The sequence below is a fragment of the Lepidochelys olivacea genome (genome assembly GCF_965140295.1).
Source record: "Lepidochelys olivacea isolate rLepOli2 genome assembly, chromosome: 14".
Taxonomy (NCBI): domain Eukaryota; kingdom Metazoa; phylum Chordata; order Testudines; family Cheloniidae; genus Lepidochelys; species Lepidochelys olivacea.
The window spans coordinates 3,388,909-3,413,546 of NC_140424.1; the positions used below are offsets into that span (position 1 = coordinate 3,388,909).

General features: G+C 64.8%; 1 protein-coding gene across 1 annotated transcript in view; it reads right to left on the reverse strand.

Moving 5' to 3' along the window:
• Positions 1 to 24,638, reverse strand: part of LOC311531313 (dynein axonemal intermediate chain 2-like) — a 56,264-nt gene that overhangs the window by 5,938 nt on the left and 25,688 nt on the right. The window contains exons 14-25 of the mRNA XM_084648563.1: positions 16,850 to 16,960; positions 15,810 to 15,897; positions 15,284 to 15,420; positions 13,230 to 13,355; positions 12,485 to 12,679; positions 10,391 to 10,537; positions 9,894 to 10,016; positions 9,136 to 9,292; positions 8,450 to 8,624; positions 7,981 to 8,164; positions 741 to 1,011; positions 252 to 373 (exon numbers count right to left, since the gene is read on the reverse strand). Of these exons, the coding sequence (XP_084504689.1) occupies positions 252 to 373; positions 741 to 1,011; positions 7,981 to 8,164; positions 8,450 to 8,624; positions 9,136 to 9,292; positions 9,894 to 10,016; positions 10,391 to 10,537; positions 12,485 to 12,679; positions 13,230 to 13,355; positions 15,284 to 15,420; positions 15,810 to 15,897; positions 16,850 to 16,960 (1,836 nt within the window). The remainder of the gene's footprint in view (positions 1 to 251; positions 374 to 740; positions 1,012 to 7,980; positions 8,165 to 8,449; positions 8,625 to 9,135; positions 9,293 to 9,893; positions 10,017 to 10,390; positions 10,538 to 12,484; positions 12,680 to 13,229; positions 13,356 to 15,283; positions 15,421 to 15,809; positions 15,898 to 16,849; positions 16,961 to 24,638) is intronic.

Genomic DNA, 24,638 nt, shown 5'->3' on the forward strand with positions numbered 1-24,638 from the left:
CCCCCTCCCACCAACACTCAGGCCCCCCCAGCTCCCCACTGTGTGTGATGCTGACCCCCCAGTGACCACATCTGGGGGCTGGAAGCCGCACTCACTTTGCCTGGTTTGGAGCTGGTCACCCCCTCTTGTGCCAGGGTATATGAGGGCCCAGAGAGCACCCAGGGACCTGCTCTGTTTCCAAAGAGCTGAGTGATATCCTGACCCCATGGCGTGTGAGCCGAGAGGGAAGGACCAGTGCCCCCCACAGGTACCTTCAGGGCTTTGGCGGCCACGCGGTCCAGGCTGGCAACCCGGTCCAGGCTGCCCTCCTCCAGCTCGCGCAGGTAGATCTCATACAGCTCCTCCAGGTGGTGTGGGACTGAGAGGTGATATTCTGCCAGGGAGAGGAGTAGATGGAAGTGGGGGGTCACAGACTTAGGGGAGCACCCCCAGACCTACCCAGGGGCACCCAGCCCTGCATTAATCCTGACACACAGGTCCCTGGGCCAGAGGTGAGCCTGGGGCCGGGAGAAAGGGTTTGGGCCAGGTCAGGAGGAGATGGGGGAGCTTGAGTTGACATGATCACGCCGTGACGTGGCATCACCATGACATAGCCCCGCTGCAAGGCAACCCAGCCTCGCCCCGTCACGACATCATCGCGTTGTCATGCAACCCCACGGCGCCGGCTGCAGCGGGGGCGCCAGGGCCCCGCAGAGCCCCCCCAGGATCCCCCAGCCCCGGAGGGGGGCACACTCCCGCACCGTGGATGATCTGCCTCTGCTGCTGGATGATGCGGCCGCAGAGGCTGCGGTGCTGCTCGAAGCGCCGGACCACGTAGTTCTTGTGGCGGATGACGCCGTCCTTCAGCAGGGCGCTGGACTGCATCTCCGTGTTCTCCAGCTCCAACTCGTGCACCTTGCAGAGCAGGCTCAGCACCTCGCGCTGCTCCTCCGAGCTGATGCGCCGAGGCAGGACCTCCTCCAGCCGCCGCCCCCGCTGGCGGATCTCCTTGAACCGCTTCTCCAGCTCCGCCTGCGGGTGCAGAGCAGCCCAGGGCCCCGTGTCACGGGCCTGCCCACATGGCCAGCCTGTCCCCAGGGCTCACTGTGGAATGGACTGGACCCCTGGCCAGATGGACCCCGGCTTTCCCAGCCCTGGGCGCCCCCCCTGCGACAGCTCTGCTGGTGCCCCTCAGTCCCGACCCACTGCCCCGGCTACCCCAGCCCTGGGCACCCTGCCCTCCAGCTCTGCCAGTGTCCCTCAATCCCAACCCACTGCCCCGGCTACCCCAGCCCTGGGCACCCTGCCCTCCAGCTCTGCCGGTGTCCCTCAATCCCAACCCACTGCCCCTGCTACCCCAGGCCTGGGCACCCCGCCCCCACAGCTCTCCCGGTGCCCCATAATCCCAACCCACTGCCCCTGCTACCCCAGCCCTGGGCACCCCGCCCTCCAGCTCTGCCAGTGTCCCTCAATCCCAACCCACTGCCCCTGCTACCCCAGCCCTGGGCTCCCCGCCCTCCAGCTCTGCCAGTGTCCCTCAATCCCAACCCACTGCCCCTGCTACCCCAGCCCTGGGCACCCCGCCCTCCAGCTCTGCCAGTGTCCCTCAATCCCAACCCACAGCCCCTGCTACCCCAGCCCTGGGCACCCTGCCCTCCAGCTCTGCCAGTGCCCCATAATCCCAACCCACTGCCCCGGCTACCCCAGCCCTGGGCACCCCGCCCCCACAGCTCTCCCGGTGCCCCATAATCCCAACCCACTGCCCCGGCTACCCCAGCCCTGAGCACCCTGCCCTCCAGCTCTGCCAGTGTCCCTCAATCCCAACCCACTGCCCCGGCTACCCCAGCCCTGGGCACCCCGCCCTCCAGCTCTGCCAGTGTCCCTCAATCCCAACCCACTGCCCCTGCTACCCCAGCCCTGGGCTCCCCGCCCTCCAGCTCTGCCAGTGTCCCTCAATCCCAACCCACTGCCCCGGCTACCCCAGCCCTGGGCACCCCGCCCCCACAGCTCTGCCAGTGTCCCTCAATCCCAACCCACTGCCCCTGCTACCCCAGCCCTGGGCACCCCGCCCTCCAGCTCTGCCAGTGTCCCTCAATCCCAACCCACTGCCCCGGCTACCCCAGCCCTGGGCACCCCGCCCCCACAGCTCTGCCAGTGTCCCATAATCCCAACCCACTGCCCCGGCTACCCCAGCCCTGGGCACCCTGCCCTCCAGCTCTGCCAGTGTCCCTCAATCCCAACCCACTGCCCCGGCTACCCCAGCCCTGGGCACCCCGCCCTCCAGCTCTGCCAGTGTCCCTCAATCCCAACCCACTGCCCCGGCTACCCCAGCCCTGGGCACCCCGCCCTCCAGCTCTGCCAGTGTCCCTCAATCCCAACCCACTGCCCCTGCTACCCCAGCCCTGGGCTCCCCGCCCTCCAGCTCTGCCAGTGTCCCTCAATCCCAACCCACTGCCCCTGCTACCCCAGCCCTGGGCACCCCGCCCTCCAGCTCTGCCAGTGTCCCTCAATCCCAACCCACTGCCCCGGCTACCCCAGCCCTGGGCTCCCCGCCCCCACAGCTCTCCCGGTGCCCCATAATCCCAACCCACTGCCCCTGCTACCCCAGCCCTGGGCTCCCCGCCCCCACAGCTCTCCCGGTGCCCCATAATCCCAACCCACTGCCCCTGCTACCCCAGCCCTGGGCTCCCCGCCCTCCAGCTCTGCCAGTGTCCCTCAATCCCAACCCACTGCCCCGGCTACCCCAGCCCTGGGCTCCCCGCCCTCCAGCTCTGCCAGTGTCCCTCAATCCCAACCCACTGCCCCTGCTACCCCAGCCCTGGGCTCCCCGCCCTCCAGCTCTGCCAGTGTCCCTCAATCCCAACCCACTGCCCCGGCTACCCCAGCCCTGGGCACCCCGCCCTCCAGCTCTGCCAGTGTCCCTCAATCCCAACCCACTGCCCCTGCTACCCCAGCCCTGGGCACCCCGCCCTCCAGCTCTGCCAGTGTCCCTCAATCCCAACCCACAGCCCCGGCTACCCCAGCCCTGGGCTCCCCGCCCTCCAGCTCTGCCAGTGTCCCTCAATCCCAACCCACTGCCCCTGCTACCCCAGCCCTGGGCTCCCCGCCCTCCAGCTCTGCCAGTGTCCCTCAATCCCAACCCACTGCCCCTGCTACCCCAGCCCTGGGCTCCACGCCCTCCAGCTCTGCCAGTGTCCCTCAATCCCAACCCACTGCCCCTGCTACCCCAGCCCTGGGCTCCACGCCCTCCAGCTCTGCCAGTGTCCCTCAATCCCAACCCACTGCCCCTGCTACCCCAGCCCTGGGCTCCACGCCCTCCAGCTCTGCCAGTGTCCCTCAATCCCAACCCACTGCCCCTGCTACCCCAGCCCTGGGCACCCCGCCCCCACAGCTCTCCCGGTGCCCCATAATCCCAACCCACAGCCCTGGCTACCCCAGCCCTGGGCACCCTGCCCTCCAGCTCTGCCAGTGTCCCTCAATCCCAACCCACTGCCCCTGCTACCCCAGCCCTGGGCTCCCCGCCCTCCAGCTCTGCCAGTGTCCCTCAATCCCAACCCACTGCCCCTGCTACCCCAGCCCTGGGCTCCCCGCCCTCCAGCTCTGCCAGTGTCCCTCAATCCCAACCCACTGCCCCTGCTACCCCAGCCCTGGGCACCCTGCCCTCCAGCTCTGCCAGTGTCCCTCAATCCCAACCCACTGCCCCGGCTACCCCAGCCCTGGGCACCCCGCCCTCCAGCTCTGCCAGTGTCCCTCAATCCCAACCCACTGCCCCTGCTACCCCAGCCCTGGGCACCCCGCCCCCACAGCTCTCCCGGTGCCCCATAATCCCAACCCACTGCCCCTGCTACCCCAGCCCTGGGCTCCCCGCCCTCCAGCTCTGCCAGTGTCCCTCAATCCCAACCCACTGCCCCTGCTACCCCAGCCCTGGGCACCCCGCCCTCCAGCTCTGCCAGTGTCCCTCAATCCCAACCCACAGCCCCGGCTACCCCAGCCCTGGGCACCCCACCCTCCAGCTCTGCCAGTGTCCCTCAATCCCAACCCACTGCCCCGGCTACCCCAGCCCTGGGCACCCCGCCCTCCAGCTCTGCCAGTGTCCCTCAATCCCAACCCACTGCCCCTGCTACCCCAGCCCTGGGCACCCCGCCCCCACAGCTCTCCCGGTGCCCCATAATCCCAACCCACTGCCCCTGCTACCCCAGCCCTGGGCTCCCCGCCCTCCAGCTCTGCCAGTGTCCCTCAATCCCAACCCACAGCCCCGGCTACCCCAGCCCTGGGCTCCCCGCCCTCCAGCTCTGCCAGTGTCCCTCAATCCCAACCCACTGCCCCGGCTACCCCAGCCCTGGGCTCCCCGCCCTCCAGCTCTGCCAGTGTCCCTCAATCCCAACCCACTGCCCCTGCTACCCCAGCCCTGGGCACCCCGCCCTCCAGCTCTGCCAGTGTCCCTCAATCCCAACCCACTGCCCCTGCTACCCCAGCCCTGGGCTCCCCGCCCTCCAGCTCTGCCAGTGTCCCTCAATCCCAACCCACTGCCCCTGCTACCCCAGCCCTGGGCACCCTGCCCTCCAGCTCTGCCAGTGTCCCTCAATCCCAACCCACTGCCCCTGCTACCCCAGCCCTGGGCACCCCGCCCTCCAGCTCTGCCAGTGTCCCTCAATCCCAACCCACTGCCCCTGCTACCCCAGCCCTGGGCACCCCGCCCTCCAGCTCTGCCAGTGTCCCTCAATCCCAACCCACTGCCCCTGCTACCCCAGCCCTGGGCTCCCCGCCCTCCAGCTCTGCCAGTGTCCCTCAATCCCAACCCACTGCCCCTGCTACCCCAGCCCTGGGCACCCCGCCCCCACAGATCTCCCGGTGCCCCATAATCCCAACCCACTGCCCCTGCTACCCCAGCCCTGGGCACCCCGCCCCCACAGCTCTCCCGGTGCCCCATAATCCCAACCCACTGCCCCTGCTACCCCAGCCCTGGGCACCCCGCCCTCCAGCTCTGCCAGTGTCCCTCAATCCCAACCCACTGCCCCTGCTACCCCAGCCCTGGGCACCCTGCCCTCCAGCTCTGCCAGTGTCCCTCAATCCCAACCCACTGCCCCTGCTACCCCAGCCCTGGGCACCCCGCCCTCCAGCTCTGCCAGTGTCCCTCAATCCCAACCCACTGCCCCTGCTACCCCAGCCCTGGGCACCCTGCCCTCCAGCTCTGCCAGTGTCCCTCAATCCCAACCCACTGCCCCTGCTACCCCAGCCCTGGGCACCCCGCCCCCACAGCTCTCCCGGTGCCCCATAATCCCAACCCACTGCCCCTGCTACCCCAGCCCTGGGCACCCCGCCCCCACAGCTCTCCCGGTGCCCCATAATCCCAACCCACTGCCCCTGCTACCCCAGCCCTGGGCACCCCGCCCTCCAGCTCTGCCAGTGTCCCTCAATCCCAACCCACTGCCCCTGCTACCCCAGCCCTGGGCACCCTGCCCTCCAGCTCTGCCAGTGTCCCTCAATCCCAACCCACTGCCCCTGCTACCCCAGCCCTGGGCACCCCGCCCCCACAGCTCTCCCGGTGCCCCATAATCCCAACCCACTGCCCCTGCTACCCCAGCCCTGGGCACCCCGCCCTCCAGCTCTGCCAGTGTCCCTCAATCCCAACCCACTGCCCCTGCTACCCCAGCCCTGGGCACCCCGCCCTCCAGCTCTGCCAGTGTCCCTCAATCCCAACCCACTGCCCCTGCTACCCCAGCCCTGGGCACCCCGCCCCCACAGCTCTGCCAGTGTCCCTCAATCCCAACCCACTGCCCCTGCTACCCCAGCCCTGGGCACCCCGCCCTCCAGCTCTGCCACTGTCCCTCAATCCCAACCCACTGCCCCTGCTACCCCAGCCCTGGGCACCCTGCCCTCCAGCTCTGCTGGTGCCCCTCAATCCCAACCCACTGCCCCTGCTACCCCAGCCCTGGGCTCCCTGCCCTCCAGCTCTGCTGGTGCCCCTCAATCCCAACCCACTGCCCCTGCTACCCCAGCCCTGGGCACCCCGCCCCCACAGCTCTCCCGGTGCCCCATAATCCCAACCCACTGCCCCTGCTACCCCAGCCCTGGGCTCCCCGCCCTCCAGCTCTGCCAGTGTCCCTCAATCCCAACCCACTGCCCCTGCTACCCCAGCCCTGGGCACCCCGCCCCCACAGCTCTCCCGGTGCCCCATAATCCCAACCCACTGCCCCTGCTACCCCAGCCCTGGGCACCCCGCCCCCACAGCTCTCCCGGTGCCCCATAATCCCAACCCACTGCCCCTGCTACCCCAGCCCTGGGCACCCCGCCCTCCAGCTCTGCCAGTGTCCCTCAATCCCAACCCACTGCCCCTGCTACCCCAGCCCTGGGCACCCCGCCCTCCAGCTCTGCCAGTGTCCCTCAATCCCAACCCACTGCCCCTGCTACCCCAGCCCTGGGCACCCTGCCCTCCAGCTCTGCCAGTGTCCCTCAATCCCAACCCACTGCCCCTGCTACCCCAGCCCTGGGCACCCCGCCCTCCAGCTCTGCCAGTGTCCCTCAATCCCAACCCACTGCCCCTGCTACCCCAGCCCTGGGCACCCTGCCCTCCAGCTCTGCCAGTGTCCCTCAATCCCAACCCACTGCCCCTGCTACCCCAGCCCTGGGCACCCCGCCCCCACAGCTCTCCCGGTGCCCCATAATCCCAACCCACTGCCCCTGCTACCCCAGCCCTGGGCACCCCGCCCTCCAGCTCTGCCACTGTCCCTCAATCCCAACCCACTGCCCCTGCTACCCCAGCCCTGGGCACCCCGCCCCCACAGCTCTGCCAGTGTCCCTCAATCCCAACCCACTGCCCCTGCTACCCCAGCCCTGGGCTCCCCGCCCTCCAGCTCTGTCAGTGTCCCTCAATCCCAACCCACTGCCCCTGCTACCCCAGCCCTGGGCACCCCGCCCCCACAGCTCTCCCGGTGCCCCATAATCCCAACCCACTGCCCCTGCTACCCCAGCCCTGGGCACCCCGCCCTCCAGCTCTGCCAGTGTCCCTCAATCCCAACCCACTGCCCCTGCTACCCCAGCCCTGGGCTCCCCGCCCTCCAGCTCTGCCAGTGTCCCTCAATCCCAACCCACTGCCCCTGCTACCCCAGCCCTGGGCACCCCGCCCCCACAGCTCTCCCGGTGCCCCATAATCCCAACCCACTGCCCCTGCTACCCCAGCCCTGGGCACCCCGCCCTCCAGCTCTGCCAGTGTCCCTCAATCCCAACCCACTGCCCCTGCTACCCCAGCCCTGGGCACCCCGCCCTCCAGCTCTGCCAGTGTCCCTCAATCCCAACCCACTGCCCCTGCTACCCCAGCCCTGGGCACCCCGCCCTCCAGCTCTGCCAGTGTCCCTCAATCCCAACCCACTGCCCCTGCTACCCCAGCCCTGGGCACCCCGCCCTCCAGCTCTGCCAGTGTCCCTCAATCCCAACCCACTGCCCCTGCTACCCCAGCCCTGGGCACCCTGCCCTCCAGCTCTGCTGGTGCCCCTCAATCCCAACCCACTGCCCCTGCTACCCCAGCCCTGGGCTCCCTGCCCTCCAGCTCTGCTGGTGCCCCTCAATCCCAACCCACTGCCCCTGCTACCCCAGCCCTGGGCACCCCGCCCCCACAGCTCTCCCGGTGCCCCATAATCCCAACCCACTGCCCCTGCTACCCCAGCCCTGGGCACCCCGCCCTCCAGCTCTGCCAGTGTCCCTCAATCCCAACCCACTGCCCCTGCTACCCCAGCCCTGGGCTCCCTGCCCTCCAGCTCTGCTGGTGCCCCTCAGTCTGAACCTGCAGCCCCCCTGCTATCCCAGCCCGGACCAATTCTGACCAGAACCTGGCAGTCACAACAGCTGATGCCAATCCAGCAGTGGGGCAGGGGTGGGCTGTGCGTGGGGGCACCCAGCCTTGGGCTGAGACCCACCAAGCTAATTTCTCCCCATCAGGCCCCAAAGCCCAGTCCCACAGCACCTCCCCCCGAGCTCTCCCTCCCCCCCACCCATCCCAGGAACCTTTTGCTTGCGCAGCTTCTTCTGCTCCCCCATGAGGGCGGCGACGTTCTCCCTGGCCGAGCTCACTTCCTGTGGCTCCGGGGCGTCCGGCTGCTCGTCCCCGGTGTCCGAATCCCTCTCGCTCTCTTCCTTCCTCAGCTCCTCCCTGCACTTCTGCGCCCGGTGCCTCTTCTCCTGGTCCCAGCTGGAGTCGCCAGGGGAGAGCGCGAGCGTCAGCCCCTGGCAGATTGCAACCTCCCGGGCCTTGGCTATGCCCAACTGCTGACATGTGGCGCTCCTCGCCCACTGACAGGGCAGTAAACCTGGCTGGGCATTACCTGGCTATACTGACCAGCTCCCGCCGGCTGCTGAGCCAGGGAGATCTCAAGACGCCCAGCCCGGCAGGCCAGTTATACAGGGAGGGAGGAGGTTTCCTGGAGCCCCAGTGACACCCCGGCTCTCTGTGGGGGCTGGGCAGGGCTGTGCTTACTCTGCAATGGTCAGCAGGTGCCGGGTGCTCTCGATCTGAATCTCCATGTAGCTGTTCTCCAGCTCCATCAGCTGGCGCCGCAGGTCCATCTGCTCCTGGAAGGCACCGATCAGCTGTTCCCGCAGCTGGTCCATCTCCTGCCGGTCGCAGAGGGAGCTGAGGAGCTGCACCTCGGCTGTAACACACGAGGGGTGGGTTTGGTCACTGCGGGGGCGCCTCCTGCCGGATAGGGCACGCACAGAGCAGCCGCCGTCCCCAGGGCATCGCGCGCATGGGGGCATGCAGGGATCCCTCCTGGGTCATCAGAACCGCCCTCCTCCGGGGTGGGGGCACGGCCGCCCGGCTGCCCTCCTCCGGGGTGGGGGCACGGCCGCCCGGCTGCCCTCCTCTGGGGTGGGGGCACGGCCGCCCGGCTGCCCTCCTCCGGGGTGGGGGCACGGCCGCCCGGCTGCCCTCCTCCGGGGTGGGGGCACGGCCGCCCGGCCGCCCTCCAGTGGGGTGGGGGCACGGCCGCCCGGCTGCCCTCCTCCGGGGTGGGGGCACGGCCGCCCGGCTGCCTTCTGCTGAGGAGAAGGCGCGGCCGGGAGCAGCACCTGGCTCCGGCGGGAGCAGGGAGTGGTACCAGCTCGGTGTGGGGCAGTGTGATCGGGCCTGGCAGCGGGGAGGGCCGGCCCCGCCGGCGTTACCTTGGATGTGGCGGATGTCACCCCGCTCGCCCCGGGCCGGGCGCGGCCCCTGCGCGTCGATCTTGCACTTGAGACGCCGGATCTCGCTGCGCAGGTCCGAGATGATGCGGGTGTACTGGGCAACGTGGTACGAGACATTGAGCAGGTTCCGCCTCACCTGCGGAGACGGGCCGAAGGGTCAGCGCGCTGGGGAGGTGACTCCCGCCAGCACTGCACCCCGGCTGCTCCCGGGGAAGGGGGGCGGGTCTCTCCTAGAAGGCAGGAGGGCGGGGTGCTGGGTGCCCAGGCAAGGGGGAGGATCAGGATGCCAGGTGCCCCTGGTGGGGAAGGGAGGGCGGGGCGCCCGGTGAGAGGACAGAGCATGGGGCGCCGGGTGGGGGAAGGGAGGGCGCCGGGTGGGGGAAGGGAGGGCGGGGCGCCCGGTGAGAGGACAGAGGGCGGGGCGCCGGGTGGGGGAAGGGAGGGCGGGGCGCCGGGTGAGAGGACAGAGGGTGGGGCGCCGGGTGGGGCGCCGGGTGGGGGAAGGGAGGGTGGGGCGCCCGGTGAGAGGACAGAGGGTGGGGCGCCGGGTGGGGGAAGGGAGGGTGGGGCGCCCGGTGAGAGGACAGAGCGTGGGGCGCCCGGTGAGAGGACAGAGGGTGGGGCGCCGGGTGGGGGAAGGGAGGGTGGGGCGCCCGGTGAGAGGACACAGGGTGGGGTGCCGGGTGGGGGAAGGGAGGGCAGGGTGCTGGGTGCCCCAGGCCGGGTGCCAGCAGTACCGTGGTTTTGATGCTCTTGGCGCGGTCGGCGTAGGTGAGGGTGCTGCGGGACTCCTCGAAGGCGCTGCTGGCAGGGCTGATGTGGGCGATCATGACTGTGCGGCTGTTGCCCCCGAGGGAGTCCTGGCGACAGAGGATCGTGGGGCTGGGTGTCTGCCAGGGCCGGAGGCTGCAGCCCTATCCCCAGGCCTCTGCCCCAGGCACTGGAATCGGAACGAGCTGGGCCCAGGCCCGTCTGCCCACCCCCAGCCTGGCCCTAGGGGCCTGCGCTATTCTGGCCCCTTGGCCACGCCGCGGTGGTCCCGACCTCCTGGCACACATGGCACCCGGGCTGACGCGGGCCAGACCGAGCTGTGCAGAGCTGGAGCCGTGTCACTCACGCTGGGTGCTCCAGCCCTGGGTCCCCTCCCCGGGCCTGCACCCCAACTGCCTGCTGCAAGGTGCTGCTGATCGCCCCGCCCTGGCCCAGGGTCCGGCGGGCGCTCGTCCCGCTGTACCTTCAGGAGGCGGGTGAGCTTGCTGTCGCGGTAGTTGACGTACTTGGGGGCCCCCTTGTCGCTCAGGGCATTGATGCAGTTCCCCAGGGCCAGCAGCGAGCGGTTGATGTGGGCTCCCTCCTTCATCCTCTGCCCACGGTTCTGGGTCTGTGGGGGCAGGGCAAGGGTGTGAGGCAGAGATTCGGGGCCAGCCCTGGAGGAGGGGCACGCGGGGCTTTGTGCATGGCCACTCCCAAGCACACCCCCGGCTTGCAGGCGCCTAGCAGCACACGGAAGAGTCGGCTTGGACATGACAACGCCCGGCAGAGCGATGGGCTGCGCAGGCATCGGGGAAGGCGCGGGTTTGGTACCCACACAACAGCTCCCACTGGGGCCCTCGCCAGCACCCCCTGCAGGGCATGGCGCAGCATGGCGTGGCCAAGGGTCCCACTCCTCCACTGGCAAAGCGCTCGTGACTAGGGGATGTTTGGCTGCTTGGAAACATCCCCCCCCCCACTTAAATGGTCTTTTTTCTTTTTAAAGGAGAGAAAATCAAAGGCAACAGCCCAGCTCTGAGCACCAACAAGCAACCCTACAATAACAAACACACACGCAACCCTAGATAACAAATCAGTGTGCACAGCCCAGTGCCCACAAATGACCCGACAACAATAGCCTATACGCACGGGGACCTCCAGCAGACCCCACGGCTTGCGGGCAGCACTTCCGTGACATCTCCTAACCCAGCACTCGCACTTCCCCCGCAGGTGCCACCTTTCCACAAGCCGCAGGCGAAGCTACTGCATGAACCAGCCAGGAGTCCAGGCTGGGAAAGGGAAAGCCGAGGTCATCTGACCTGCCCCCCTACTGGAAACTGCCAGAGCCTCCCCTGAAACACGCGCTGTGCCCAGTAAATGGAGCGTGGAAACGGGGATTGGTCTAGAAGAGGGCCAACCCCAAGCCTGCGGCACTAGGGGGCGCTGTGAGCTTGACTAAACCGGAGCAGCACCAGCTGGTGAAGTCCATTGTTCTGCCTGGCACCAGGACTGCGTGGGCAGAGCGGATCCGGGAGCAAGGGCTCCAGTCCCCCACGCAGCCCCAGGGAGCACAGACTGCAGCCGAACCCGGCACACATAGTCGCGTGGGACCATGGCACATGAGGGACCTACCCTCAGGACTGATCCAGCCCCAAAGCTGGTGACTCCAGCCCTGGGCACCCCACGCACAGCTCTGCTGGTGCCCATCAAACGTACAGTCTGACCCACGGCCCCCTGGAAGCGCCAATCACCACGGTCTCTAGGGGCCGAAGGTATCCATTGCTGGCACACCGGGTGGGAGGCAGCGTGTGTGTTATCATGGCCATCGGCCTGACCTACCCCTGGTCCATCACCCACCTGTGCTGGTGCCCCTCAGTTCCGACCCACTGCCCCCTGCTAGTCCAGCCCTGGCTCGCCCGTGTACCCGCAGCACAGCACACCACACAGGGGATGTCCAACCTAGACCAAGGTGGATGCATTTGGCCTGCCCAGCTTCCTGGGCACTGGGGTGGGTTCTTTGTCCTGCCTTTCGCAAGTTCCCTCTCTCTCCATTCAGGACATGGAGGGGCCAGCCCCACCCCACAGACTTGGGGGGCCCTGGCAATTTGGGGGGAGCCATCCCTTGAGTGGAGCCCCTGAACCCTGCCTTCTGCGACTGATCATGTCGGAGCCTGTCTCCTGGCCTCAGTGCAAAGCCCCAGCTCCCAGAGCAGGGTCGTCGGCCCTGTCTCACAGTCGCAGCAAGGGAACGTGGCTCGACCGCGGCCCCACAGCCAGGCTGCAGTGGCGCTGGGGTTAGGACCGCACCGTCCTGGCTCCCAGCCCCATGCCCAGACCACGAGGCCACATCCCCTCAATGCATCATGCTACTGCCACGTCCCCAGGACAAAACCTGCTGCAGCACCCAGACTGATCCTCTCCACCCCACTCGAGAGCCTGCCCCCGGCATGTGCCCACATCGCTGTACATTCACCCTCTTGTTGCCCCTCTACCCCACAGAGCGTGGAAGTGTTCTCCCCTGTGCACCAACCGGCTGCTGGCACCGCTGGGCTGCCCCCCTGGAACTCCCTCCCCGTACCTGAGATGCCCTCTCGGAGCCAGCCAGGTCGATCATGAAGAGCCGCCCCACCCGCACCTCCTGCATGATGTTCCTGATGCGGGGCTTCTGGCGGACGGTGACCTGCAGCACAGCGTGGGACCGCGACGATGTCTGGTTGGCGGCCGTGGGCTCCTGCATCCTCTGCTTGTTCCCCTTCAGCAGCAGCTGCATGACCTGCGGGGCGGCAAGGGGGCAAGAGGGCGATGGTGGGCAGGTTGAGAGGGGGGCAGAGTGGGACACAGCCAGTCGCTCTGCCACCCAGTCCCTCCAGCACCCCGCTGCACGTGGCAGCCTCGCATCTCCGCTGGGCACCCCTGCAGCACATACAGCCTGTGTCCCTGGACGTTCGTTCCCCTCCACCCCCCAGCCTGCCGCGCCGGGTCAGTGCGCACCCCACCAGTGCCCTAATAGTGTCCCTGGGTTTCGTGGCCCCCCTTCGCAGGATGTCACTTCAGCACCGTGCCAGGTGAGGGGAGGGCTCTGGGGCCGCGCCGGGACAGCGCGCTGACAGGACTCGGAGGAGGGGACTGCCGGGCAGGGCACTCATGGCCAACAGCCTGACCACGGCTACTCCAGACCCAGCTCCGCTGGCCTGGCGCCCAGGCAGGGGGCGAGTCTCTAGGCTCCTACGCTCGAGGCCAGGAGAGGCCGTGTGTAGGGGGGGCTGGAGACAAGGGGAGCTGCAGGATTGAAAGTCGTGCCGGGGTCTGTGCCCCACGCTCACCTCCTTGGCGTTGATGGTGGAGACTTCGGTGATCCCCGCCACCTGGATCACTCCCTTGGCGTCCTCCCGCAGCTCCAGGAAGCCCAGCGACGGGTTGAGCAGGTCCCGGATCATCTCGTTGTAGATCTAGTCGCAGCGGGAGGGGGTTGGCACAGGGGAGGGAGAGCGGCAGCCAAAGAACCCCCCTCTATGTCTTTGGCCACGGCAGGGGTGAGCTGCAGGAGTCTGGCATGACATTTTGCCCCACCCCACCCATCTGGGCTGGCCACACCCTACCCACACCAGAGAGCCCAATGCACCCTCCACAGTCAGCCTGGCTTCGCTCCCCATCAGCCCTGGGTGCTTGGCTCTTGGGATCAAGCCCTGCCATGCCAGTGCCCACAATGGGGGCCAGCGTGGAAAATGCCAAGGAGGGGCCCCACCTTCCCCCAAGCCAAGGGCACCCCCACCTTCGGGGGGCCAGGCAGAGTGCCAGGCGGCAGCAGGGAAATGCAGCCGATATTCAGGGAAGGGCCAATCCCCTCCACTGGGCGTTGGCAGCTGTCGGGCTCCTGCCCTGACTCTGGGCAGAGTCTTGCCTGGGCCCTGACAGCGGCCGGCGAGTGCTGATGGTTTAGAGACCCCAGGGCCCCAGCCCCGGATCAGGCTCCCAGCCCCCCACGCCACTGGGGCTGAACAGCTCAGAGAAGGAACATGAGGGTCCTTTGCTCCTTGGCACCTGTGAGCTCCCTCAGGCCCAGCATCTGCTCCCCACCCTGCCCCATAGCACTGCCCCTTAGCAGCCCTGCCATGAGGTTCCAGGAGCTGGCACGCTGCCGTCAGCCCTGACCCTCTGGACCAGGCCCGCGGCAGGATTGGGCTGGGGCCCAGCTGCACGAGGGAGTTGGGCGCGCCCCTGGTCCCTGCCCAGGCCCCACTCCCGGATATTTATCCTCTCGGCCACCCCGGCCCCGTTGCCTGGCTCCCAGGGAGTCTTTGTGGGTGGTTCCTCCCGGGCAGCCTGGCTGCCTGTGTCAATACTGTGGTAGCCCATGCAGGCAGCGAGCTGGCAGCGAGTCCCCGTGCGTTACCACGGCGATTATCTGCCCGCGGGGCACAGAGCGGGTGCTCGCTGGACCACAAAGCCGGCGACTGAGACGGGCAGAGAAGATGGAGCGACCCCGGGGGCTCCACGTGAGCTGGGGAAAGGGGAAGCCAAGTCCCCCCAGTCCCTGGCACCTCCCAGACCATACACACGAATGCACGTTACACACCCCACCTGCCTGTCCGTACACACGTGTGCGCACACACACGATACAACACACACTGTATGAGCACCACACACACGCAACCCACCTGTCCACACACACACACACACACTATACAACACACCCTGTATCAGCACCACAGACACCACACACACACAACCCACCTATCCACACACACACTATACAACACACACTGTATGAGCACCACACACACGCAACCCACCTGTCCACACACACACACACACACACTATACAACACACCCTGTATCAGCACCACAGACACCGTACACACACAACCCACCTATCCACACACACACTATACAACACACACTGTATGAGCACCACACACACGCAACCCACCTGTCCACACACACACACACACTATACAACACACCCTGTATCAGCACCACAGACACCACACACACACAACCCACCTATCCACACACACACTATACAACACACACTGTATGAGCACCACACACACCACACACACACAACCCACCTATCCACACACACACTATACAACACACACTGTATGAGCACCACACACACGCAACCCACCTGTCCACACACACACACACACACACACAAACACACCCTGTATCAGCACCACAGGCACCGTACACACACACAACCCACCTATCCATACACACACACACTACACAGACACACCCTGCATGAGCACCAAACACAGAACCCGCCCGTCCATACACACACACTATACAGACACCATACATACACAACTCGCCTGTACACACACACACACCAGACACACAACCTGCCTGTCCTTACACACTTGGGCCTTACCTCGAGGTAGGACATCGACACCTCATACTCCATGTCATCGCTGGTCTCCTCAATGGCTCTGAAGAGGTCATGGAGGGTGCGTGCGTAGATGCCGGGCTCATGGTCTGTGCCCAGCATGGTGTACGTCTTCCCGCAGCCTGGGGGGCAGCAGGAAGGCAGTCAGGGCTCTCTGCCGGACAGGGGACCCCATGGGTCTGTGCTAGGCGGGGAGGGGACGGGGCATCCCCTGTGGGTCTGTGCTGGGCGGGGTGGGGACGGGGACCCGGCCACCAGCGGCTCGCAGGCATCCCCCGTGGACATCTGCTTCATGCTGCACCCTCCCCTTTGTGGCTCTGAGCCGACTCCTTAGTGCCAGAGCTGGGGGCCCACAGGCCCTGGGTGCCTCCCAGACCCTGCCCTCCCGCTACCCCCGTGGCGAGGCCGAAACGTTGCCTTCTTGGCCAGAGGCGCGGGTGGCTCCCTGCCCCGTGTGGCTCCCTGCCTTGGCCCCTGCGGGCAAGCGTTCCCAGCGTGGGGCGGCCCTTACCGGTGGGGCCGTAGGCGAAGACGGTTGCGTTGTACCCAGAGATGACACCTTCGATCAGGCCCTTGGTGGTGGCGCGATAGACCATCTCCTGCAGCCGGAGAGCACGGGAGGGTGACAGGCCTCGGTGGGGAGGCGGTGCAGACAGACATGTCAGGATTCTCCCCCCACCCCCGTGTCCTGTCATCTCCCCCCTCCACAACACCGAGGCAATTACCTTTGGACCAAACTCCCCTCAACTGAAAATGTGGGGTGCGCATGTACCATCCAGCTTCCCCCCGGGTCCCAGACCCCTCCGCAGCTGTCCAGCCACCGTTACGGGCCTTTCCTCTGCTCCACTCACCCACCTGCATGCAGCCACCACCCTAACCCTCCCGGCATGCCCCACGATGAGGCACACGCCCTGGTGTGCTGGGACAGACCTGTGCTCACCCAGCGCGCAGGGACAGAGCTCAGACCCTCCTGTGCTCCATGCCCTGGCTCCTGCCACCCAAGGTGCAGGAGAATCGCCACCAACAGGGAGCAGTATAGGGCTGCTGACACACAGCTGGGCAGCTCTGATTCCATCCACTAGATGAGTTCCAATTCCCTTCCCCGCCACCTGGGGCCAATGAGGGGCTCAGAAACCTGCTGAAGGGCAGGTCTCTGGGCACTGGAGGAGAGGGGATGCACAGTACCCCCCACGCTCTCCCTTCCCCCGCTTGCCTTGGTTGTTACAAGGAAGCGGGGGGCATTTGACGGGGGCAGCCTCCCCAGTGTCAGCGTATTGTGGACATTAGCATGAAATGGAACTGCTGAAACCAGACCCAGGGCCCAGCTTGGCCCAGCCCCCGGCCTGGCCCAGCCCCGCTGCCCGGCCGCCATTGAGCACCTGCTGCCATAGCCACTGTGTCGCGCAGATGGGGAGGGGGCAGGGTGGGGGCTGAGGATGCTGGGATAGCAAGGTCCCCCGCCGAGGACCCCCCAATCCTCCAGGCTCAGGGCTGGGTGGCCCATATGAAGGGCTTCGAGCCCGGCAGGATTCCAGGGGCCCAGCTCCTCACCTGAGTTGCCGTGAAGTCAAAGGCCACGTCGAAGACATAGGATTTCTCGCGGGAGCGGTTGGCTCGCAGGATGTCCTCGGGGTCCTCCATGGGGTCCATGAGCACCACTACCTGCCGGGACACCGGGTGCCAGGAGTCAGCAGGGCATGGCCACGTGCCAGCCTCCTTTCCCGGGCAGCCCTAGGATCAGGCCCGCCTGCCCCACACGCTGCGAGCCCCCACTCTCCTTGGGAAGCCGCGTGTCCCAGCGCAGCAATCGGGGGGGACGAGGGATGGCGTAGCAGGCACCTGGGCTGCGGCATGCGCTGGGCTGCCATACACCTTCTACAACAGGATGGCAGTGAAATGAACCTCCATTGGGTCTCTGAGGACAGCCCCCCCCAGCCTGCCCCACTGACCAGGCTGTGTAGAGACCGACCATCTCCCAGGGAGACAGGCTGGGGCAGGGGGCCATTCCGCTCTCTGCGGGGTAAGCAGCTCCCTGTGGCGCCGGGATTGCACCTCCTGGAGAGTCCCTGACTCAAGAGGCTCCCCAACAGGCTGAGACACCCCGAGGCCGCACGCCGGGGGACGGAGCCAGGAGGGGCCAGCTGGGCAGCTCCAAAACCCAATCGAAGGGCGCTGGGGGTACAGACACTCGGTGCCAGCTGGCAGCTGTGTGGCCTGGGAAGTGGCACTGTCCCAATTTGGGGTCAGTCCGAACGGTTTGTTTCCATATTGGCCATGTTTCAATGTGAAATTCGGTTTATATATAAAACACAGCCACTTTCTAAATGAAACGGCCTTTTGAAAACAAACCATGGAACCTCTGGTTCCAGCCCTGGCAAAGCAGGACGGGCTGCTTTGGTCACAGCTTCTCCCCACCATTTTCCAAAATGTATTTTTTGTCAAAACAGACACAAGTTTGCAAAAATAATAAATAAATAAAATTGGTTTTAGTCAAAAAGGTGTTTTCCGAGAGGGATCTGTTCTGCTGAACGTTCTCCCACCAGCGTCACTGCTGACATCAGGGGAGCGCCACGTGACAGCCGGCTCCATCACGCCCTCTGCCCTGGCATGGTTCACTGCTCCATCACCCCCCCACCCCCAACCTAGCACAACTCCCAGCTCCATTGTGCCCCCCATGCTGGTACAGCTCCTGGCTCTATCTTGCCCCCGGCCCTGGCATGGCTCCTGCCCTTCCCTCTCTCAGTCTCCTTGTTTGCTGCTATCCTCCTCTGGGGGCTCAGGGTTTGTAGCCTTTTAATAACTGACCTGATTCCGAGATGTGAGACAGGCTGGCCCCTGGGGGCTTGGCTGGCAATTAGACCGTGCTAAACTGGAGCTCAGCTGCACTCCAAGGAGCAATGAGCAGCGAGATGGGGCAGGGAGATCTCTGCCGGCTTGTACTGGGCACAGATTGTCTAGCAGGGACCGACCTCTGCTTTGGCCTCTCCTCCGGGCAGAGACAAATGGAGAAGGTAGATCCAGAAGGAGACGGTCTCCGCATGCCCCAGGGAATGCTAGCCAGTGACCTCCCTGCTCCCGAATGGCCCTTTTGAAAGCTGGGGTCCCTCGGGAACTGGGCCCACAGGCTAATGGCACAGCTGCTCTCTCAGGGGAGCTCAGGAGATTAGGTTTGCCAGAGACTAGCTGGGTCTCAGGTGTCAGCTACAGCTGGATGGTGGAACTGAGTCAGGGCCCCGGAGCAGCAGCTCCGCTTTCCAGATGGCAGCATGCAGAGAACAAGGGTGGGGATTACGGGGGGCTGCGGGTCCCAAAACAGAGCTGGGACTGGAGGGTGCAAGGTCAGGACTGAGCGGCACCAGCAAGGTGTGTGAGCCAGAGGGGTGAGGGGGTGGGGGGTGAGAGGGGGCAGAGCTGGGATCCCTGATCCAGCACGAGAATCCAGAGAGACCAGGGCAGCTGCTCCCTGAAGCAAGTGCCAGGGGCTGCAGGCTCTGTGCGTTACCCAGTGTTCTTCACCCACTGAGCCCCAGGCCCCCGCCAGGGAAACATTTATCTTCCTTTGTCCTCTGTGAGCACTGCTGGCCCCGGCTCCTGCTCCTGGGCGCAGCCCAGCGCTGCGGCGGAGAGGACAGGCCCATACTTGCTGCTGGGACATCCCTCCCCATTCACAAGGCACCTGGCCGTTTGTTGAGGCCCCACGGGACAAGATAAGCTGTTCTTCAGCCAGGCTGGGAAGGCAGAGGCTGGCTCTGGAGGGGGTGGCCTCAGGAGCCCGGCTGTGCCTGGTCCATTGTGGGGAGCCCAGCGAGGCAGACCAGCCAGAGCACTGAAATAAGGAGGAAATGCAGGGGGATGGGGGGATCCAGGGATCCCTGGAGTAGGATGGCTCTAGGAATCCACACCATTTGCATGCACCACCACAGTGGCAGCTGGGAAATGCTGGAGGCCCAGGGCCAGGCAAGCCCTGCAAGCCCAGTGGCTATCACCCCAGGTCCAGCTCAGGGGACGGTTCCACTTAGGGTAACCAGACAGCATATGTGAAAAATTGGGACGGGGGTGGGGGGTAATAGGTGCCTATATAAGAAAAAGCCCTGAATATCAGGACTGTCCCTATAAAATCGGGACATCTGGTCACCCTAGTTCCACTGGAATTGCAGCTGCACCCCCCAGCGCTGCTGTGTTTGGCCCAAACAGCCCCCTGGCCCCGCATGCTGCTGCCTGGCATCAGGTTCCTCTTTGAACTGGTGGGAACAAGGCTCAGGTTGGGTTTCAGAGCAAGGAGAGAACAAAACCGTCCTCAGAGCCTCTTGGCCAGGGCTCAGTGTAATATGATCAGCAGCCACCAACCCGGCCAGGCGAGGCACCTGTGCACAGCAGGGAAGGGGCCTGGCCAATGGACCACCAGCCTGGCATCCCACCCCCAGCCATCCCAGGCAGCAGGCAGATCTCCCCAGTGTTGGTGCAGGATATTTCAGAGGAAGCCCTAAGCCCCCATGAAACACACCCAGCTCTGCAGTGCTGCACAGGGGACGGGGACAGCTCTGGAACCCCAGCAGCTGATCTGATGGTGCCCTCAAGCTGTCACTAGCATCCTCACCAGTGTCCTGGCATATGCCAGGGCTAGTCACAGAAAAACACAACCCCTAGCTCTTCTCTGACGCTTGTCATCAGTTAATCTCAGGGCACCTTACAAAGGAGGCCGATATTTCAGGCCATTTTACAGATGGAATCTGGCGCACAAAGAGATGCAGTGACGTGCCCAAGGTTACCCAGCGGGCGGGTGGTCAAAACGGGATTAGAACCCACTTCAGTGCTCTAGCCACTAGGGCCTCCCTCAGCTTCCAGGATATCCTGCTGCAGCAAGGTCCAGAGGTTAACAACCCTAAAGTAAGCGCCTACATACAGCACGTTTGGGGAGTCCCAGGCACTAACGAGCCCCGGCTCATTCTTACAAAGGGCTTGCTGTATTCATGCTAAGACCATTGCCAAGGCAACCAAGAGATGGCAGCAGAAGATCAGGGGTCTTGCGAGTACGTTCCCCCTCAGATGTGGGGGATGGCCCATCAAGCTCACAAGCTGCGGGGAGATAGTACATGTGCTTGGGGCTGGGGGCGTGGGTGACCAGTACAACCCAGGATAAAACGCTTTGGGCCAGATTCCCAGCTGGGGTCTCCAGCAGGCCGACGGAGCTGCCCCGGCTGACGCCCACGGACTGGCTCCTGCGGGGACAGCGGTGGGAAATGCAGGAGGCTGAGGGACAGGGCAGAGCGTGCGGTGGACGGGCTGCCGTGAGGACGTTCGCCCTGGGCTGGCTGCCAGGCCTGGGTGAGCCAGTACTGCCCAGGTGGCTTTGCAGGCCAGCCGAGGGACAGCGGCACAGGAGGGACGAGCTGCAGGGAGAGGCTGCTCTCCCGTTGTGCATTGTTCCCGGGGCCAGGGCCGGCCCTTAACGAGCGCTTTGTGCGCGGTGCCAAGAGAATCCAACTGTCCTCCCCAGTGCCGATCCGGGCCTTTGATCACAGTCCTCTGTGGGCCAGCGACACACAAAAGCGGCTCTGTGCCACGCAGGCCGAGGGTGGGGCAGCTCCAGCAAGGTGCCCTCCACAGGGGGGACAAGCAGGGAGTGTAGCCCCACAGGGGCCAGCGGGGGCTCCCCACACTTTGGCAGCAACCAGCAGGGGGCACTCTTGCTGCCCCCACCAGGGAGTCAGGGTGGGGGGCTGTTCACCCTGGCTGGGGGTGCTCTCCCCGACTCTCCCCCTTGGCCATGGTACACTAGGGAGGGAAGGGCTGGATCCACCAGACCTCCTGGCCCATAGCTGCTCCCTCCCCACCAGTCCTCAGCCCTTCCATAGACACTTCTTCCAGCCCCTTCCCTGAGGATACGAAGGGGGGGACGGGACACAGCCAGCACAGCGCTGCCCCCCCCCCCCAACTGTCTTCTCCCTGTCTCCCATTTCAATGCAGATTTTGACCTTTCCCGAGTGCCGGGCTGGCAGGCTGGTGTGTGTGTGTAACCCTATCCTGGGGGGAGCGGGGTGGCGTCACTCCACCTCACCTGCCCTACTTCCATCCTTGCCAGCATCTCCTAGGTGAGAAACAGAGAGCCTCCCGCCCCGGGCTGCGGGCATCCCCTGTGCCAGAGCCACTTACTGGGTGCCAGGTCGCCAGACAGGGGTTAACATCACTCCCCACCCCACCCCACCCCCAGCATTCCTTCTATCGCAAGTACTTCTAGGGCTCCCGTAGCGTCCTGCTCTGCTTTGGTATTGTAGGGTCTCCCATAAAGGCAGGGCTACACGTGCTGGTTTGTTATTGTAGGGTCTCCCCTAAGGGAAGAGCTATGCACACTGGTTTGTTATCGTAGGGTCTCCCCTAAGGGAAGAGCTATGCACACTGGTTTGTTATGGAAGGGTCGCCATAAGGGCAGGGCTACACGTGCTGGTTTGTTATTGTAGGGTCTCCCAGGGCGGCTGGCACTGGTTTTTGTTAGATAAAATCCATGTTTGCATCATAAATACGAAGATCAGAAAGAAGTCCTGCTACCCGCCCCCTGCCCTCCAGCACAGGGCAGCGACAGGGCCCCGAACACTGGCTCCCCAACAGAATGGGCTCACGCAGGAACTAGCAAGGGCAGAGCTGGGCAGGAGAGATCCCTGACACCATGGGGACGGCGGGGGCAGGATCAGACAGGCTGCAAGGAAGCCCCCGTAGCCCCCGTGCTGGGATCAGGAGAGATCCTGTCCACACCCCCAGTCCCTGGCATCCCCGCCCCCCCACCCCCAGGCCCTGACGTGGCAGCTGGGTTTGTCTCCAGTTCTATTGCTTGGAGCCAGCGTTGACCCCCCCGCCTGCGCACACTTGTTGCCACGGCGACTAGGTGCTCTGATAAACCATGCCAGTGCACGTCTGAGATAGCATTGTCCCCTGGCCGGAGCGGGGCCCATGCCGGCCCCTGTGCACCTGCTATCCAAGGCAACCCAGAGAAGCGGCTTGCATCTGACCTCCCAGCCCCACACACACACACACAGGAGTGGCCAACACCCCCACCCTGATCCCCTGCATGGTGCGGGCAGAGCCACGGGCATAGGATGGCTGCTTCCCTCAGCCTGGACTTTGTTCTCGGTTTTACCAGGGGAAGAAAATCAGCCAAAGAGGCCCAGAAGGGGAGGCTGTGGATTTGGCGTCCCAGCGAAGCAAGGGGCGGGCACTCCTTGGAGGTCAGCGCGGGGCACTTTTTCCTCCTCGCTAGTGAACTCAGTTGTGCTGGCACCTTGATCCCAGACCCGCCGCAGCCCCTCCTATCCCAGGCCTGGGCTCCCCCAGCTTAGCTCTGCCAACACCCCGGGATGTGGGGCCCTAACATGCCAGGTCACCTCTTTTTCTCACCTGCAACAGCCCCTGCTGTTCCAGCCCTGGACAACTCGCCACTCTTCCAGCTCTGGGGCTGTCTAGGACAGACCCCACCCCGTCCTGCCCGGTGCGCCGTGCGTGTGTGAACAGACCGGACACTGTCCGGAGGATTCCATACGTGAGAGCCGGAGGGCTTGGGCAATAGGGAGTCATCCTGCCGTGCCCTGGGAGCTGGGGGAGGAGAAGCCTTGGGGGACATTCCTACTTCCCATTGCTGCAAAGAAGGGAATGAAGGAAGGGGAAAAGAAAGGCAGGAAGCCTAGAGGGGAAGATGGGCCTGGGGATGGCATGAGTGCGACAGGGAACACGCTCCTCCCAGCACAGCCCCAAGGCACCCGCCTTCCGCCCCATTCTCATCTGACACCCGGGGCCTGGGTAAGGCTGAGGGCGCCGGCTGCCAGATACAGCGGGACCACAGGAAGTGTTCTGCCCTGTGAAAACATGGCCAGGGTGTAACAGACGCAGTGACGTCTGCAGGGAGCCTAAGGCAGTCGCTTAGAGTGGGGACAGCCCTTGCGTCTCAGTGGGGCGTTACCTCCAAAAGCTGCTTGTCTGGAGCCTGCCAACCTACCCTGCAAGCTGTGTAACCGCCCCTTCCCTGTCCCCACAGTCTGGGCATCAGCCAGGCCCTCACTCAGGCACTGGAAACACACCTAGACCACAGAGCTGGAGGGGAAATGCCAATGGAGCCATGTTCCATCGCGCTTGGGTCATCAGGTTGATTTTGCCGGAATTTCATTTTGCGTCAGACGGGAGGGTGGGTGGGTGGGGGGGAGTTTTGAAATGTCCCGTTGCAGCCTTTTTGGAACAAAGCATTTCACGCTGAAAAGACCTTTTCCTTCAGAAACGGATTGCAGAAGGGAATACAATGGTGCGCTTTTGAAGCGAAGCCAAAAGCCAAACAAACCGCTGCTATTTTGTCAAACCCAAACGTTTCAATTGCCCCCGAAGGAATTTCCCTTCACAGAGGCTCTGGGAATTTTCGGGGCTTTGCTCCAATACAGAGCGAAGGCAGATGTCGAAACCCCAAATCCTTTGTGAAACAGAACTTCCATTGTCCCCTCCTGGCTCTAACAGACAGCTCTCCCCCTTCCCCGCAATCCGGCTGCACCTCGAAGGGGGCCTGGTCTGCCCTGCTCCCCACCTGGTGACCCTGGGCCCAGCTGCCTAGAAGCAGCCCTGCTTCCAGCCCAGCCAGTTACCATCTGCCTGGAGAGACCCCTAATGCCGCGCTCAGCCCAGGTAAACACAGATGGCAGAGACAGCCCTGAGCTCACGGCCGCCTGCTCTTCCCATAATTGCTCGAGGGGGGTAAAAATATCCTGCTAATAAACACAGCTGAATTTCCTCCTGACGTGAGGCCGCACTGGGGCTGGCGAGCGGTAACCCGGCCCCAGTGCTTAGCAGCTGTTAATAGAGCTGGATCGATAATGGAATGGGGCAAGGGGAAGCCAAAGGCAGCCAGGATCAGACAGCACCAGGGGACATGGGAAAGGTTGACAGGCCCAGACCCTCAGCCAAGGGCCAGATCCGTGGAGTTTGTTCCAAGGGTTTCTTACACTAAAGAGCTGCTTCAGTGCCATGAGCAACCCTCCATTAACAAACCAGCACGGGCAGGCCTGGGGCTCACATGCGACCTACAACAAACCAGCAGGGGCAACCTGGTGTTTATGATGAACCCTACAACAACAAACCAGAGAAAACTTGGTCTCCTGAGAGCAATGGGTGGGCTACCCAGAGCTACCTCCTAAGGACGCGCAAGGCTTAAGAAGGGGGAAAGGATGATGCAGCTGTTAACCTTTTCTCAGCTGGCTCCCCGCCACTCCCATCACCCAGGGAAGGTAGGGATTGATTCTGGGGTTGGGTTTCGTTTTCCCTCCCTTTCAGTGTTTAGTTTTTGGCCCAGTAGCTTCTGGGGGCAGGAGGC